The sequence below is a fragment of the Canis aureus genome, chromosome 11 (assembly GCF_053574225.1).
Source record: "Canis aureus isolate CA01 chromosome 11, VMU_Caureus_v.1.0, whole genome shotgun sequence".
NCBI lineage: Eukaryota > Metazoa > Chordata > Mammalia > Carnivora > Canidae > Canis > Canis aureus.
In genome coordinates this window covers 71,158,963-71,176,755 of record NC_135621.1, presented here as the reverse complement: position 1 = coordinate 71,176,755, position 17,793 = coordinate 71,158,963, and the positions used below count along the sequence as shown (strand labels likewise).

The window sequence follows — 17,793 nt, the reverse complement described above, 5'->3', positions numbered from 1 at the left end:
TTGAATCTCAGAGAGCACTGGAAACCTGCTCTTGACCCTCCTGTTCAGTTTTAGCTCTCTTGGCGGTTAAGGTCATCTGTATGTAAATGATCCGTGCCGGTGGAACTGACTGGCTCCTTCCATCTCTATTGGTGTTGGTAACTAATGCCGTATTTCTCAACTCTTCTCTGCAGAGAGACCTGTCGGGGCACAAGAACATTGTCGGTTACATCGACTCCAGTATCAACAATGTGAGCAGCGGTGATGTATGGGAGGTGCTCATCCTGATGGACTTTTGTAGGGGTGAGTGTATGACCCACACCTACAGCTTCCGCTGCTCGGGCACTTGGACTGTCAAGGGCATGGGGGTCATCGCACTTCCTGTGCGCCATGCCGTGATGTATATCATTCTGGTTTTAAAGATGGGCCAACTGTGAGGCCAGAAGAGAGAGAGCCTGCTGTCTCCTCTTGGTTATTCTTAGGACGGCAAACAGTTGGAAGTGGTGGATAATACGAAACTCCCTTTTTTGTTAGGTTTGGGCAGGTTTGGCGCTTGTGTATGAATGAGGATGTATGAGGGTGAGAATGAATGTGTTATTTGTGATGCTTTAAAACAAGCGATGAAGGCACATAATAAAGACCCAACTCCAGATGGACCACAGCAACGATTCAGCCTCCCCACTCCCTCCCTTCTGTGTTCTCTTCTCCACCCACACCGCCATCCTTGTGTTATGGGGGAAAATAATCCTTTTCGTCTAATGGAAATGACCTTTCCTCTCCTTGCTTGTAAGCTGTAATTGCCAGTAAGGCTACATTCAAACGATGCTGCTGTTAACAGTGAAGTTAAGTAGTTGAAAGCTTGGAGTTTCAAGCAACGTTTATCTTGGGAAATCCAGACTGTAGTATGAATCGATTCAGAGTTGACTGCATTTCATACAGCCAGTTCAGAAGTTTGACTTTTTTGGCCTCAGCAGCTGCCTCTGAGAAGCTGGGGTCACCCTCTCACTGTTTGGTGCCCTGTTTTATAATCGCCCTTACTTCCACTGACATTTGCCTTGCCTTTAAAGATTCTGTCCATCAATTAAATATGTTGTCAGTCCCCACAGTGTGATGGTAACCAGTAATTTCAGCCTATTCTGGAATGACCCTTACGCTGATTTTTTAAGATACTACGAAATGTAAACTTCCTGTTTACATTTGGATAGTTTGTTTCCTCCTATCCATTCCTTTCTGGAAGGTAACCTGTTTCAAGACAAGGCCATAGGAACATCCAGGGATCTGGATCATTTTGTAAGTGAGGTAGGAGCATCCAGGGATCTGGATCATTTTGTAAGTGAGGTCATCAGTGTTTTGGTCCTGCAGATTAAATACTGGTGTAGCGTGTCTGCACTCTCTGCAGCTGGGAGTGAGTGAAGCCAGAGCGACCAAGCCATTCCTAGTGTGGACTGTAAAGCTGTCTTCTCCCTGCCCCTGGGGTCTGTTGTGCAGTCTGATTCTCATTAAAGGACGTGGCAGGTTGGACCCGTGGCCTCCTTGTACAAACGGGATAACCAAGGGGCTGTAGTGGGACCATGTCAGTTAACCTGATCTTGAAGATAGACTTTATGAAATACTCTGGTTTTGATGCATTAGAGGAGGCCTGGATTGTAAGAAGTCAAATCTGGGCCTGGGAATCAAGACATCAGGGTTTCAGTCATGGCTCAGCTGTCAACCTTTGTCTGGGTTGTCCTCTCTGGGCAGCCGTTGGTTGTCTTGAGTAAGTGCTGCATGTGAACGCGGCTAACCTGTCCCTCGCTCTGTGCCCCCTTGCAGGAGGCCAGGTGGTCAACCTCATGAACCAGCGCCTGCAAACAGGCTTCACAGAGAATGAAGTGCTCCAGATATTTTGTGACACCTGCGAAGCTGTTGCCCGCCTGCATCAGTGCAAAACTCCTATTATCCACCGTGACCTGAAGGTAAAGGCCGCGCTGAATCATTAAGTACGTTCCTGCAGGATATTTTCCATCTGCCCTGGGAACAGAGGAGATGCTTTGGGGATGTGAGGGAACAGGCGTGGTAGCCTTACATCTCGTACATTCTGGTTGGAGACAGAAAACACAAAGACAAAAGAAAAAAAAAAGTACAATACAGGTGTCACTTTTATTGCTTAAACAGCCTTTAGAAGTTCTTTATAATCATCAGATCCCTGAACACATGTTGTTTTTGTCTTTCCTGATATGGTCCCAAATTCACTTGGTCAAGGGCATGGAAAATGATATGCTAATTTAAATAGTTTGCAAACACTGAGGCTTGGTTTTTAATGTCTGTAGTTTGCAAACACAGAGGCTTGGTTTTTAACGTCCATTTCATTATTTTGTAAAATCCAGTAAGTGAAAAAAAAAAAAATCCAGTAAGTGATTATCTGAAAATTTTGTCTACTGATTATCACCTCCTTGTATCAGGCCTTTCATATTATAGCCACTCGACAATGTTTGTTGAATGGAACTGCCTCCTGGTTGGGATTCAGCAGCTTGTATGGATTCACACACAGCCGGTGCGCCCCGTCCCGTCCAAGACACTCTGTGCGCACTGTCTCTTGGAGGAAGATGTTCTCCTTTACATTCATAGTTAGGGAAATGCAGCGGTGGGAAGGTTCATGTGGCTTGACTACAGTATAACCGTAGTATAACCAGGAAGGAGCAGAACCAGAATGCGAATCCTGCTCCTCTGATCCTCGATCATAGTTTCTTTTCATTAAGAAACATGTTTTCAGAAACATGCTTCACGGCTAGTAACTTGCAGCAGCGTCCCCCGGCGGGCTTGTCAGACGCAGGCTACGGGATTCCACTCTGAGTCCGTTAGGCTTGACTTTTGTGGCAGAGCCGGGAAGGGCCAGGAGTTCTAGCTTAATAACTACACAGGTGGGATCTGCATGTTCTGAAGCGTGGGGTCACTGCAGCATGCTGGCGTTTTGAGGTGTGTGTTTGGTTTTGTTTTTTTTGTTTTGTTTTTTTAGCTTTTCCAAAAGTGGAGATCTAGTTCCTAATTATAAAATCCACCCTATTAAAATATACAGTTCGGTAGTCTTTAATTCCAAGGCCATGCAGCCATCACCACTATCTAATTCCAATGTGTGTCATGTCCCCAGAGGGAACGGTCTCCCGGGGGTCCCCGGGCGCTGCTAGCCTGGCCGTGGCCGTCCTGCGGACTGCACATAAGGCTCACACGGTGCGTGGCCTTCTGCGCCCGCGCCCTCCCCACACGGGGCTGCCGAGTTCTGCTCTGTCGCCCGGGGCAGTGCTTCATCCTTCCCCGGCATGACAGTCGCTGTGAGCAGAAACAAGTAGTCGGGCGGCCTTGGGGTTGCCTCCGCCTGGGCTATCAGGCAGGACGGCTGCGAGCATCTCAGTGGGCTCGTGTTTGCGGGGGGTGAGTGGCGGGGTCAGGTGGTGGCCGGGGGGCTCGTGGAGGGGCAGCCGCACTGCGGTGCAGAGCGCTGTGCCGTGTCGCGAGCGCGGGGTCCCGTTTCTCCCCCGCAGTCAGCCTGCTGGGCCTCCTGAGTCCTAGCCATCCGCCCGTGTAGGCGCTGGGCCGCCGGGAAGGCCGCGTCCGCCTGCAGGCCCGGCCCGGGTGGACCCGCCGCGGGGAGGAGCTCAGGCGCGGGGAGGAGCACGGACGCCTGGAGGAGCAGGGCCCCAGGGAGGAGCATGGCCTCGGGGAAGGCCACAGGGAGGAGCACGGGAGGAGCAGGGCCTTGGGGAGGAGCACGGGCGCCGGGAGGAGCACTGACCACAGGGCCCCTTCTGGCCAGGGCCGCCCCCACGGTCCGAAACGAAGTCTTGTCTTCATCTTTCGGGTGATGGATCCTCGCGGAGCCGCGGAAACACCTCCCCGAGGGGTCTGCTCCCAGCGTGGCGGCGCGTGCCCTGCGGTGACCCGGTGCCGCCTTGGCCACAGGAGCCTGGCCGGTGGCGCCGAGGTCTCACCCGGGCACAGGGAGGCCCGGTGCAGGGGCCCAGGCCGCCGGAGCCACGCGCTCTCCTCCACCGGGCCCAGGGCAGCGAGGGCGCCCCGGAGGAGGCCTGTGGCGGGCGCTCCGGGAGGGGCTGCTGCTGTGGCTCTGGGCCACGGCTCCTGCTTGTGGGGCTTGAGGTCCCCGAGCTGCCGGGACTTAGCTCTGCGCCGACCGCCTGCTCTCGTGAGCCAGCGAGGTCCTCCCGCTGCGTCCTCCCGCGTGGGGTGCGCAGGCCCAGGGGCCGCCTGCCTGCCAGCCCCCGAAGGCCCCCGAAGCTCCCTTGAAGGCCTCCCGAAGGCCCCCCGAAGTTACCCGAAGCTCCCCGAAGGCCTCCTGAAGTTCCCCAAAGGTCCCCCGAAGGCCCCTGAAGGCCTCCCGAAGTTCTCCGAAGTTCCCCGAAGGCCTCCTGAAGGCCTCCGAAGGTCCTCGAAGGCCCCCGAAGGCCTCTGAAGTCTCCCGAAAGCCCCTGAAGGCCCCCGAAGTTCCCCGAAGGTCCCTGAAGTCCCCCGAAGGCCCCTGAAGTCTCCCGAAGGCCCCTAAAGGCCCCCGAAGTTCCCCGAAGGCCCGCGGCGCCCCTCTGCCCTCACGCGCTCCGCCTGCGGCCGCTGCAGGCCGGTGCCCTCCGTGCCCTCCGGGGCCTCCGGGGCCGGGGCCGGGGTCGGGCCGTGCTGGCCTTGAGGCGCCCCGCCCTCGAGCAGGGTGGCGCCTGGTGAGGCTGCACCCCCGGAGCAGGGTCGGCGGGCGGGGAGGAGCCAGGCCGGTCTGCGCCCGCTGTGCCCGCGGGGAGGGGGGAGGCCGCTGCCCTGGGCCGCGCGTCGCTAGCGGCTCGTGTTCCCACGGGAGCGCTGCTCACGGGGGGCCTTTCCTCGGAGCCTCGTTTCAGCGGTTGAACCGCCTCCCTGGCGTGTCTGGTTTTCCTTTTCTGTCTCCGAGGGAAGAAGGAGCTGCGTCCGCCCGGGGTCACGGACCGGGACCGTGACGGCGCCCGCGGGGCTGGGACCTGCACCTGCTCCGCGCACCTGCTCCGCGCACCTGCTCCGCGAGCAGGCCCGGGCGCCCGGCGATGCCCGACCTGGGCCGGAGCGGGGTGCCAGGGAGCGGCCGCACCCCCAGGGCAGCGCGGGCCTCCCAGCTCCAGGAGGAGGGGTGCGAGCGCCCGGCTGGTGCCACCCCCTCGGGGCCCCGCCCGCCGCCCCCTGCCGCAGCCCTGCCCCAGTCACCTCCGCCGGCCCTGCCCTGGGTCACCTGCCAGCCTTCCTCGGAGCCCCCTCCCCAGCGGCCGCCTCCAGCCGCTCTGCCCCGGGTCCTGCCCCTCCGGGTCGCGCCCTGCACGCCTCGGCCGAGTGGGTAACTGGGTAACGGGACTTGTTCCCCCGCCCGCGACGTGGGGGTCCCGCGGCTCGTGGGGGTGTAGGTGAAGGCGCGGGGCAGCTGGCCACCGGGTACTGTCGCCGCCGCCCCGTGCCTTTGCTCCTCCCGCAAGCTGCACTTCCCCGAGCCCGTCCCTGACCCGAGGCCAGCTCCACGCGGCCTCCCCGGTGCCCCGTCACTGCCCGGATTCTCCGCCTGACGTCTGTCGCCGCCTGCACCCCTCCCTGCCCCCGGCTCGCTCCCCGGGGCTCGAGCTCGGCGAGCCCAGGCCTTGTCCGCAAGCCCCGGCCTCGGGCGGTAGGACTCTGCGCGGGTTTCCCTAGCAGGTGCTCGGTAGGCACCTCTTGGATTTGCACGGGAGACTCAGTTTGCTGTCACTTACGTTCTTTCATTTGCTTGGTAGCATCAGTGACATTCTGAGCTTTACCCGGCAGGTGAGAAGCAGGCCCAGGGAGGTGTAAGGTGTGTCCGAGGTCAGAGTCTAACGAGTCTCCGAGGCTGCGGCCCCCCAGGTCCAGGGTGGCTGCGCCAGGCCCGGTGCTCAGTGTGTTGCTGATGGTGGCGGCGGGCAGCTGGCGGGGTCCCACGGCTGCTCCAGGCCACCGGCTCAGGCCGGGAGGCGCAGGGGCCAAGGCGGCTGCTGAGCGGGCGTTGCCAGGTGAGCTCACCTCGCGGCCCTCCCAGCACACTTGCCGAGCGGCCAGGCCGGGCTCGGGGCTCCTGCTTGCGCGGCCGGGCCTTTGGCACTGCTAAGGCTCCCCCCACGTTGATGTTTCCGGCTGTACTGTACGTCCACAGTTGTGCACGCCCTCAATTTTTAACTGTCTTTCCTGCAAATGTCGTTTTGTACAATGTTACCTCTCTGGGAAGGAGGTGCGCGGAGGTGGAGACCAGGTTGCTGAGCTCTGCTACTCGGGAACCAACCAGAAGTACAAACCTCGTTTTGAAGGTGCGGGCGGGCTGGATAGAACCAAGACAGAAACGCCCCGTGCCTCCTCGTGCTGCATTTGTCTGCTTGGTTTTTCCTCCTGCCTCCAGCCCAGTGACTGGTGTCTGGAGCTACCTCGTGTGTGTATTGAAGCGAAGCAGCTTTTCGGTTGTTTAGGTTGTACCTTCTGCCGTGGGAAGTACACGAACGGTTCTGGGAAGGGGCTGTGCGTGTGCAGTAGGGGCGCGTGTTTTGCAAGGTGCCGGTGAGGACACCGAGTTCGGGATTCGGGAGACCCGGCTGTGACAGCCTGCACTGGCTGTTGCAGGACACACCCCTTCCTGCAAAGGACCGGATGGTCACTCCATGTGGCTTCCCAGCCACATAGTCCCTGTCACACCTGCTCGGCTCTGCCTCCAGAGCCCAGCAGCCCCCCCAGACTGCAGTGTAGGTAAGAGGTGGGCATGGCTCCGTTTGGTCCAAAGGTCTTGCTCTGCCCCCCTACCCCCACCCCATGGACAGGAAGCCCCACAGATTCGTGTGCAGTGGCCATGGAGGGTTTTACTGAGGATTTATGACTCAAGCAAGGCCTTGTAGAACGGCTAAGATTTGATTTGACAAGTGGAGCAATTAAGTAAGGGGACAAAGCAGGCGATGCAGGGACTGGTTAAGAGACACTGAGCAAAGCAGCCTGGCTAGTAATTAGACACCTGGCTCCTCATCAACCAGACTCTTACTATGGGGCGTTTCTGAGGATAAAGGACTAAGGCAGCCCCGTCCATAAGCTTATACCCAGGACCCTGGGTCACCCTGGGTGACCTCTTCACACCCACCGCGGTTGGAAGATAGTACAGGTGGGGACCTTGAGGAAAGCTCTGCTTCTAACTTGCTTCCTGCCCAGCAGAAGGGTAATTTCCTGGTCTTTCTCTAGAGTGAAAGTACCTAGGTTTACTTCCCTCTTCATCACCGTGAGCCTCACTCTCTGCAGCTGTAAAACAGGGATATTATTATATTATTACAAGGATAATCCAGGTAAAGTGATGAGTACAGGAGCACTGCTAAGAGTAAAAGCTCAGTATAGCGGATCTGTCTACAACCTCTAAATTAGATGGGAAATACTAGTGTTGCTTTGTTGGAATTATTTTCGAGTCCTAAAGTGAGTATCCGTTCAGGATAGCTTGGCTGTTTCACTTTGTGTGAATAGGTTAAACTGATGAGCTTTATAAAAAGCTGTAAGTGGTAGTAATGTCTGCTTGCCTCAGCCTTGTCTCTGGGGAACAGGAGCACATCCACTTGCGTCGATAGCCGCAGTTCACGCTGCCCAAGTGTCTAAAAATCCCAAGGTCAAAATTCTAGGTTAAAGTGATTGTAGGTTAACGGTGCCCCAGGTGCAAATGCATAGTCTCCCTGGAGGAAAAATAGATTTTAAACCCAGACCTCAAAGGCTTCCCACAGATGAATTCCATGGAACATGAGTTAATATCAACAATAACAAAACGCCACATAACAACACCACACGTGAGACTCAGTAGGAGTAAGAAACAATAAGCCAAAGAATCAGTTTGCAGCAAAGGCTTTAGGTATTAGATTCAACTGATACAGACTATACAGTAAACATTTTTATAATATATAGTGTGATTTTCAGAAGAATTTTTTTCTTTTTAGAAGAACTAATGCAAGTGTAGAAACACGTATAGGAACAAAAGGCTTTCACAATTGACCAGATTTTTTCTCTTAAAGTAACGGTAGTAAGGTCTGGGCACTTGATGGCTCCGGTCTCACTTCTGACAGACAGACACACACATACACGGTGTTAAATGTGTTTCTACATCTCAAGAACAAAAGCGCATGCCGTCTTGGAGTTTATTCTTTCACTGGCATAGTCCTTTGATACAAGGGATTTCTGTAGGGTCTGGTATTTGTAGGCTCCTTTTTACCTGGAACTGGTAACTCGCTGTCCAACAAATTCCGCTATAAAAAGATAATACTTTAATAGGACACCTGCACATTTGCCCACAGGCCTTTAACCACTTTGAGAAGTATCTAAAATATAGCAAATATTTACTATTCTGGAAATCCTGACATTATGGTAAAGAAATTGATATATGCATGTATAAGGTGCAAATGAAATAATTAACATCAGGAAGAATGAAGTCCTGAAGGACCTTAGGGAAGGAGTGACATTTGTCTGAGCGGGTGCTTGAGGGAGGCTTCAAAGAAGAGGGGGCATTTGAACTGGAGTTGGAAAGATGAATGGGATATTGATGGTTGGGTATGAGGTGGGGGCCACAGAGAGCATTCTAGACTGAAAGAAGAACATGAGAAAACATACAGAGGCTTGAAAGTATCAGGAGTGTTTCTGCAGAGGTGAGAAATGTGGCTGGAAATCTAAGAAAATGAGGCTTTTTACTTCCCCATTGTGGAATTCCTCTATTTGCCCCCCTCTACTCTCATTTCACCCTGTCAGCGTGCTTTGCCTTTTGTTCCCTGGGGATGATCCTTGTCGAGATACTTGGGGGGAATAACTTTCCTATGCATATTAATGGGATTATCAGAAATAAAATAATTATACGACTATGAACCAAATTTTCATATGCATTGCTAAATAATATCTTGGGGGATCCCTGGGTGGCGCAGTGGTTTGGCGCCTGCCTTTGGCCCAGGGCGCGATCCTGGAGACCCGGGATCGAATCCCACGTCGGGCTCCCGGTGCATGGAGCCTGCTTCTCCCTCCGCCTGTGTCTCTGCCTCTCTCTCTCTCTCTCTCTCTCTCTCTCTCTGTGACTGTCATAAATAAATAAATTAATTAATTAAATTAAAAAATTTAAAAAAGTAATATCTTGGAATGAGTGGTTGGGGAATGTTTTTCAGGTTGAAAATATCCTCTTGCATGACCGAGGCCACTACGTCCTGTGTGACTTTGGAAGCGCCACCAACAAATTTCAGAATCCACAAACTGAGGGCGTCAATGCAGTAGAAGATGAGATTAAGAAGTAAGCTTTTCCTCCTTTCTTGGAGTTCTGTCCATTACCGGATCAGCAGCCGTATTTTCAGCTGAAGGATGAGTAGGTCAGGGTGGGAAGGCCATGGTGCTAGTCGTGCTGCCCCTTGTCTCAGAGCATCGCATTGGCGGTTGGATTGTTTGATTTTAGGTGCAAGATGTGGAAGGGGTCCACAAGCATTGGTCAGTAAAGTGAAGGACTCCTACAGCACTTTATCAGTGGTCCAGCGATCACTGTACGTACATATTTTGACATGTCACACAGCCCTCACAAAGCTGAATGGTGCACAAACCGTAGAGGAACTGTGATGTTTTTAAATGGAATCACAACAACTGTGACATTATCAGTCAGTTGGATGTGCTTTTCACTGAACCCTACATTGCTGTGTTCTCCTTCTTGCTCTTAAGGAGCTCACCAATCTAGTGGAATTAATGGTAAGTAGGGCTATGAAGGCTCTACAGGTACCGAATCACTGACTTTGATGAGAAGAAACTTCCTTAGATTTCTGGCTCTAGTTAGAACCTGACCCAAGTTCCCCTCTTGTCCAGAGGGTGAGGTTTTTCACAGGTGACGACACTCACTAATTTTACTAATAAACCAGCAGTCTGGTATGCACACCTGTATCCTCATCCTCAGTCTCCTTTCCTGGGTCACCCCTGGCAGCCAAACTGGGCATCATAAGTCACATGCTTGGTAACATCAAGACCCTCACTTTGAAGCTGAGCTTATACTATCTTTACTTGAGCCAGAGATAAGAGGAAAACTGTTGTTTCATCCACTTCCCACCCCAGCCAGGACCCACTCTCTGCTCTTCTCCAGTGTCTTAGCCAGGATTACATTATCTGTGTTGAGCCACATTTAAGGGAATCGGTGTTCTTAAAAACAAATCAGAAAATACAGTATCAATATAGCATCAGACAACAAGGATTTGCAGGGGAAGATTTTATCTTTTGAGGACCCAAGAAAAGTGCTTTTAGCATTTACTGAAGTGCCATAGTGTCTGGGTCTCCACATGCCCTCAGGTAGAAGGACCGCTTCCAGAGGGCCATGGGTGTGTGCTAAGGACAGCTTTTCATTTTATCTGCACTAATATTTCATACTCTCTTCTGCAGATGGCTCCCAGGGAACTAGACTTTATTAATATCAATATATATGTTTTTAAAAAAGTATTTCTGCTACCCCTGGTTTTTAATTATAGCACTGACATATTTAACAAAAAACAAATCTCTTGATTGTAGATACACAACGCTGTCCTATCGAGCACCAGAAATGGTCAACCTGTACAGTGGCAAAATCATCACTACGAAGGCAGACATTTGGGTAGGTGTCAACTAACCTATCCGCATCTCAGATACCAGCTGTCTTGACTGTAGATTCCCAAGTTTAATCCAGACAGTGCCATAGCGAGAGTGGCCACTGTACCATACCACTGTCTACTTACCCTCAGGGTTAATCTTCACTCCAGATGACCAGCCACTGCTTCGTGAGGCATGTCAAAGGAAATTACTTTAGAGTTATGTGAGAATTATTCAGGTGACCTGCCCATTATTTAGGTGGTTTTCATATATGCATTACTAGTTCTGAAGAGCAAAATAGCTGAAATACTTGTTCCTTACTGGAGCACCATCTGGTAATGATGGTAGAAATAATGTATCTCAGCAGCTAAATAGTGGTGTTGAGTTCTAAATTCAAGTTTCTAGTAGGTTAGTAGTTACGTAGTTTTTATATCTGCTAATAAATGTGGATGATGCCATTCTCTCTCTGTAGACCCGTTTGCAGTAATGGTAAATAAACCACTCGTAGCAATCTGCTTTATTTTTTTAGGCTCTTGGATGTTTGTTGTATAAATTATGCTACTTCACTTTGCCGTTTGGAGAGAGTCAGGTGGCAATTTGTGATGGAAACTTCACAATTCCTGATAACTCTCGATATTCCCAAGACATGCACTGCCTAATTAGTAAGTATTTCAAGTTTCTAGTTTCATATTTTTATCTCTTATCTCCAGGAATGAATTGGGGGAACAAAGAGACTGGATTGCAGGAGTGATGGGTTGGGTGCAAAGATAAATCAGTCGGTAATGGTTGGTCACTCAAAGATAATAAATATAACAGTGTCTAGTTAGAGTGGAGGTCTTTTTGCTGTAAATCTAAGCTCTTTTGCACTTGAGCAGAAATCCTAACTGTGCTTTGAGCAGTACATTACTGCTCTGTTCTCTTGCAGTCAGTGTGAAAGAGTCCAGCTGACTCCTATCAAGTGATAAGAAATTCATCTTTGCAAAACTGGAAGAAACACAAATTGAAATGATTGCCATGCGTTGGCTGGAGTGAATACATAATTAAGACTGTATAACTCCATGGAACTAGGTTTTTTCTCTCTTTAGGTTAATCACTGGATTTTGATAACCAGCATTTAAACTCAGTGCTTTGTTTCAGATGTTTTTTTAAGATTCCCCCACTCTTTTGCATCATCATGGCAAGCATATGTACTAGTTCATTAACCAGATGGTGGAACAAGTAATCTTTGCAAAAGCCCTTGTACTAAAATATGAGACAGAAATATTTCATCATCTCACATTGGTCAAGGGATTTAGCATCTCAATTTTCACCATTATGGGTTATAAATCCTGAGATAGTTTGGGTCCTGGGTGTGGTTGCATTGAAAAAAAATAGAAGCAGATGTGGGTGGAGCATCTGACATTTGTTGAGGGCCTACTTGTGCCTTATTTAATTCTTAAAAATCTTAGATGGTAGATATAATCCTCCCCATTATACAAATGAGGAAGCCGAGGCTGAGAAAGTATAGGTACCTTACCCAAGGGAACATAGTTACAGCTTTCCGATGACGACCTTATCAATCTACTTCTTCTGTTTATTAAGCAAAAAAGGGGAGGTGGTATTTAAAGAAACGGAATATGGCACTTAATGGTTGTGATGTTGTTTTCAGAGCTAAAGCATTAGAATAGTCCCTCCTTATCCATGGATTTGCTTTCCATGGCTTTATTTACCCGCGGCTGACCGCAGTGGGAAGCAGACGATCCTCCTCCTGATGTATACTCAGAAGGTCAATAGTAGCCTAACGTTCTGTCACCACACCCGCGACGTTCCCTCACTGCATCTCATCACATAGGCCTTTTATGCTCTCACATCATCCCAAGAAGGGAGAGTACGGTATAATGAGATGTTCTGAGAAAGAGAGGCCACATTTATGTAACTTACTGTAGCATATTGGTATAATGGCTCCATTTTATAATTAGTTATTGTTGTTAATCTCTTACTGTACCTAATTAATAAATTGAGCTTTATCACAGGTATGTATGAGTAGGAAAAACCAGAGGATATATAAGATTCAGGACTCTGCGGTTTCAGGCATCTACTGGGGGTCTCAGAACATGTCCCCCATGGATAAGGAGGGACTACTGGATGTCTGTTCTAGAACTGCAGCTGCATAAGTAACATTGGAGGGATCTATAGGAAACGGCCAAATGTGGCGCGAGAGTGGTAGGATTTTTTTGGTAATATGTTTTCTTTTTAACATTTGCACAGCAAATTCATACTAGGAAAAGCAACTACGAATGTAGTTGTAACACTACATTAGGAGTGTCTGTGACACTGACATCTTTCCCAAACTCTGACATATTTCTTTCCAAACTACTTGAAGATTCCATGGTCACCCTAAAGTCACAGGTCTAAAATTAAATTTGTGAGATGCCTGGATGGTTCAGCGGTTGAGCATCTGCCTTGGGCTCAGGTTCTGATTCCGGGGTCTGGGATCGAGTCCCACATCAGGCTCCTTTCGGGGAGCCTACTTCTCCCTCTGCCTACGTCTCTGCCTCTCTCTGTGTGTCTCTTATGAATAAATAAATAAAATCTTAAAAAAAAATACAATTTGTTGTCCTTGTCCAACTACTCCCAATACACAGTTGCCCTCTCTTCTCAGTTTCTATGAATGGTGTCACCATTCAGGCTGGGATAACTGAAATTTAGGGTTTTCTTTGGATCAGGCTTGAAAGAGAGTAGAGTCCAGCATTTCCTAAGCCATGCTCTTTCTTTAGACTGTCTCCTGTCTCCATCACATTCTCTCTGTCCTCATCATCACCATCGTCTACACACACTTGGCTAGCGTGGGCCTGAACTGAGAGAGTGGCCACCAGCCTCCTCCTCCTCCAGTGCGTCCCGCTCCATCCCACCGTGAGATCAGACTTCCACTCGCCACCCTATTCTGGTTCACCCGTGGTCCCACAGTAGAGGGCCCAGCTTCCTCGTGTGGCATTTAAGACGGTTCGTGCTCTGGTTCCATCCCGCCCACCCAGCCTTATTTCCCTGTGTTCTCTGACAGGGAAATCTCTGCTCTGTCCTTCTGGCATCTGCGTTCCCTCACAACAGGGCCCTCCCTTGCCTTCTCTCAAGTGTTTTTTTGCCCAGACTGTTCCCTCACCAAGAATATCTTTTTCTCCTCTTTCCCTTGACTGATTAAATTCTTTCCTGCCTTCAAGGATCAGCCCAAACCCTGCTGCTGCTGCTACTGCTGCTTTTTAAAAATTTGTTTATGTATTTGAGAGAGAGAGAACACAAGCTGGGGGAGGAGAGAGTGGGGGGAGAAAGAATCTCAAGCAGAGCCTGGCCTGAGTGAGGAGGCCGACCCGGGGCTCGATCTCGCAGCTCTGAGATCATGACCTGAGGCATAATCAAGACTCCAACGTTCAACCCACTGAGCCACCCAGTGCCCCCAAGCCCTGCTTCTTCTGTAAGGCGTTCACAAGACTACAGCCTCATCAGTTTTTCTTGTACTTAGTGTTCAGACCATTCATTTGGTTCCTTAAACAGTAAATTGCCTTGTGTTGTTGTTTATGCGTATGCATGTGTATGTTTATGTGTCTTCACAGAGATGTTTTTCCTGGGGATTTTTCCAACTTCAGAAAGTGCGAAAGCTTAAAGGACTCGGAAATAAACAAGTGTTGTATAGATTATGTAGAAGTAGGAATGTCTTTATTATTTCGTAATTTCTTTTCGAATGGAGACCAGCTAGTATCTCCAACAAAGGGAATAACAAGTCCGTTCTTAAAATTTGAGTTTTGAGGAGTGCCTGGCTGGCTCAGTTGGTGGACATGCGCCTCTTGATCCTCAGGGTCATGAGTTCTAGCCGCATGTTGGGGGTAGAGATTACTAGAAAGAAGAAGAAAGGAAGGAAGGAAGGAAAAGAAAGAAAAGGAAGGAAGGAAGGAAGGAAGGAAGGAAGGAAAGAAAGAAAGAAAGAAAGAAAGAAAGAAAGAAAGAAAGAAAGAAAGAAAGAAAAGAAAAGAAAAGAGGGAAAAAGTTAATTTTGATTATAATTATCAAGGGTAACCACTTGTTGAGCAAGATACGAACTAAGGAAGCCAGAAGCCTGTAACTTCCTCGGTACCAGAATGTGAAGGTGGTAGCTTCAATAATGAGAGCTTGCTTGAGTCCCTGTTGCACAAACCACCATTTGTGAACTTCAGGTATCTTTATTACAGTCCAGAAACCTTGTTACTTTCTTGTGGATGTTAAGAATTTTAGGGAAGTTAAAAAAAAAATTTAGGGAAGTTAGAGCTTCCATTTCTGAGAGGGGAGGAAAACTGTCTGAATTTTATGAGAAATAAAGATTAAAAAAAAAAACCATTTGGTAACAGAAATTATGTTTCCTAGCTAATGTAATAAGTACTAGGATGTTATTAAATGTGCTCACATATGTTTGTCTTAGGGTATATGTTGGAACCAGACCCTGATAAAAGGCCGGATATTTACCAGGTGTCCTACTTCTCATTTAAACTCCTCAAGAAAGAATGCCCAATTCCTAATGTACAGGTATGTGAAGGGTGCTTCTTAGGGGAAGTAAACATCATCAGATTATCATTTAAAATTCCTGGGGCGTAGGGATCCCTGAGTGGCGCAGTGGTTTAGCGCCTGCCTTTGGCCCAGGGCGTGATCCTGGAGATCCAGGATCGAATCCCACATCGGGCTCCCGGTGCATGGAGCCTGCTTCTCCCTCTGCCTATGTCTCTGCCTCTCTCTCTCTGTGTGACTATCATAAATAAATAAAAATTAAAAAAAAAAATTTCCTGGGGCGTAAACCAGCTGTTTTAAGGACTATAGATGTCCCTTGCTTTGTGGGGTAGGGGGTATTCAAGCAAAGCTAACTATGAAGCAATTACTCTAAGGAGAATCCAGTTTTCCCCTAGAATTTAATTATTACACTAAGGCAATTACACCAAAAATAATAATAATAATAATAATAATAATAATAATAATAATAATAATAAAAAATCCCTAGGGATTGAGTCAACCACTTTGAAGATTGATCCTCCCACTGTCTTTGTCAACTTCCACAGTTCACTATGTGACTGTTGTATTTACGTAGCGGTAGTAAGGCGAGCTGCTTTCCTGAGGCAGGCCTCTGGACTTGCCCCCATACCTACTGGAATGTAAGCCCTTGTCCCTTTTCTCCTTTATGGCAGCAGAGCTTTCTCGATTCTGCTTCTGCTGTCCACCGTCTATAACTCACACTCGTTTTCCACTCCCCTCCTCGCACACATCAGGCCACAGGAATGTTTCCTACATTTAGTAATCCTAAGCTCTGCACTCAGCAGTTTTCGGAGTACACTGCTTGCACACCCCCCTTTTTGCAATCTTAGCATATTTTTCATGTGTGATCCAGCTCCCTTTGCAATTTAACTAACGGATGCCATAATAAATCAGTTCTAATCTGAAATTGTCTTCCCAGTTTTCCCAATAGTGACCTTTAGATATCGCTGTTGGAGCTTGGGGGTACTGATAAATAACACTCCTCTTTCACTCTCACATTTGGAATCAGATGTGGGAATGGCTCAGATGGAACTCAGAATATTGGCTGTATTAACAATACGATTGAGGCAGAGAACGTAGGTGGACCCGTTAGACTCCCTGACATTAGAGCCACATGACTGGGCAGGGAGGGCCTGATTCAGTGGAGATAGGCTCTCTCTTAAAGGAGGGGAGGGCGCAGGTGAGTCAGGCCAGCTCGCTTTTTTCTCCCCATCCTTTAAGTCAAATAAGTTAAGCTTCCCCCTTGGGAGAGGAATGCTTGGAGAGAGGAAGAGCTGCAAGGAGAGATGGCCTCGCAGAGAGTCTCCCCACCTGGAAACATGAAGGACATAGGAGGTCCCTCCTAAAGGCCTAAATATTTACTGTTACTAGTTTTCCATTTGTCTGGTTTCCAGATTAAAATGAGGAATCCCGTACAGGACTCCAACATGACCATGCTTCCCTTTTACTCCCCCACTTTCCCATTCATAAAGTTAAATAACCTGAAATATCATTGGAAGCATTCAGATTGCTGACTAGTTTTTAAAAAGTCAGATTCACAAGTCTCGAGCCATGTGGCGCTCATTCAGCAGTGCTGAGCAGTCATCTTGTGGTTGGGGACAGCAGTGCTCCCTGGGGGGAGCCGGTGTTAGGCAACAGCTCGGGATCCAGGTGGGCCGAGTTCTCCTGGCCTCCTGGTTCAAGGGGAGCCTCATGCACTGGGACCGGCGCCCGCCAGCAACCAGATGGATCGAGGTTGTGGTTTTCTCCCCATGTTCAAGATGGAAGGTGGAATGAGTCCTGGCTGGGCGTGCTCCCTTCTCTAGGGTCGAGCTGATAGCTCAAATAGTAATACAGGTCACAGTTGTCTCTTTCCCGTTCCATTCTTAACACCTCCGCTCAGCTGTGTGGTAGGGGGTGAAGGGTCCAGAAGGTTGGGAGTGGAGGGGGAGGGGTACACTGTATGGGGCTGCCCTGTGCTCTCCTCTGATATGCTGCCTCCCGGCTGGGGCTAAGACTGCTGGGATCTACCTTTGGTTGACTTCCCTTCGCTCTAGTAGACATCCGGGCCCGAACGCCACTCTGGAGCGTCCCAACACGTGTTTCTATCGGCCCCGTCATGCTGGTGCTCTTTTACAAAGAAATCTGTAATGTCCTTTTTTGGTGTCCTTTCAATCCTGTAGAACTCTCCCATTCCTGCCAAGCTTCCTGAGCCAGTGAAAGCCAGTGAGGCAGCTGCAAAAAAGAGCCAGCCGAAGGCCAGGTAAGAAATGCCTGAGTGTGCCCACGTCCCGCGGCAGCTGGCGTGGTGCAGGGGGAGGTGCCCTGTGTCTGTCACTGCCGGGGCCAGAGGCTGCGCAGAGCAGGAGAGCGAGCTCTGTCTCTTCCAGGGAGCCAAGGAGGGAGGTAGTGAAACCCAGCGACCTGCGCTTGAAAGGGAATGAAGAACTCTGCAGCTGATTCTGTAGCTTGAGTAGAAGTGCAGGGGCATTCAGAGAGGCGGCCACAGCCACCTTTAAATATTGCTAAAGAGAATGCCCTAAGCCTGCGTCCTGGCCTCCGTGGGGCCTGGCCCCCTCCCCTCGTCCTTCGCGCGGTGCGTGGCCCTGACCACATCAAGAGAGCGCAGGTCGCGGCACTGACTCCAGGGACAGCAAAGGAGCGTGTGCATCTTAGCTGATCACCTCCCACGTAGCATGGGGTCTTCTGAGAAGCCGA

The 17,793-nt window shown here is 49.8% G+C and overlaps 1 protein-coding gene across 13 annotated transcripts in view; it reads left to right on the top strand.

The window, feature by feature from the left end:
- Positions 1-17,793, top strand: part of AAK1 (AP2 associated kinase 1) — a 156,071-nt gene that overhangs the window by 92,058 nt on the left and 46,220 nt on the right. For all 13 annotated transcript variants that reach the window (XR_013389885.1, XR_013389884.1, XM_077915722.1 and 10 more), the window contains exons 4-10: positions 174-282; positions 1,792-1,934; positions 9,144-9,265; positions 10,513-10,594; positions 11,099-11,231; positions 14,996-15,099; positions 17,259-17,338. Coding sequence is in view for 11 of the 13 variants with exons in the window: in XM_077915722.1 (XP_077771848.1) it covers positions 174-282; positions 1,792-1,934; positions 9,144-9,265; positions 10,513-10,594; positions 11,099-11,231; positions 14,996-15,099; positions 17,259-17,338 (773 nt within the window). In the remaining 2 variants the exon portion in view is untranslated. The remainder of the gene's footprint in view (positions 1-173; positions 283-1,791; positions 1,935-9,143; positions 9,266-10,512; positions 10,595-11,098; positions 11,232-14,995; positions 15,100-17,258; positions 17,339-17,793) is intronic.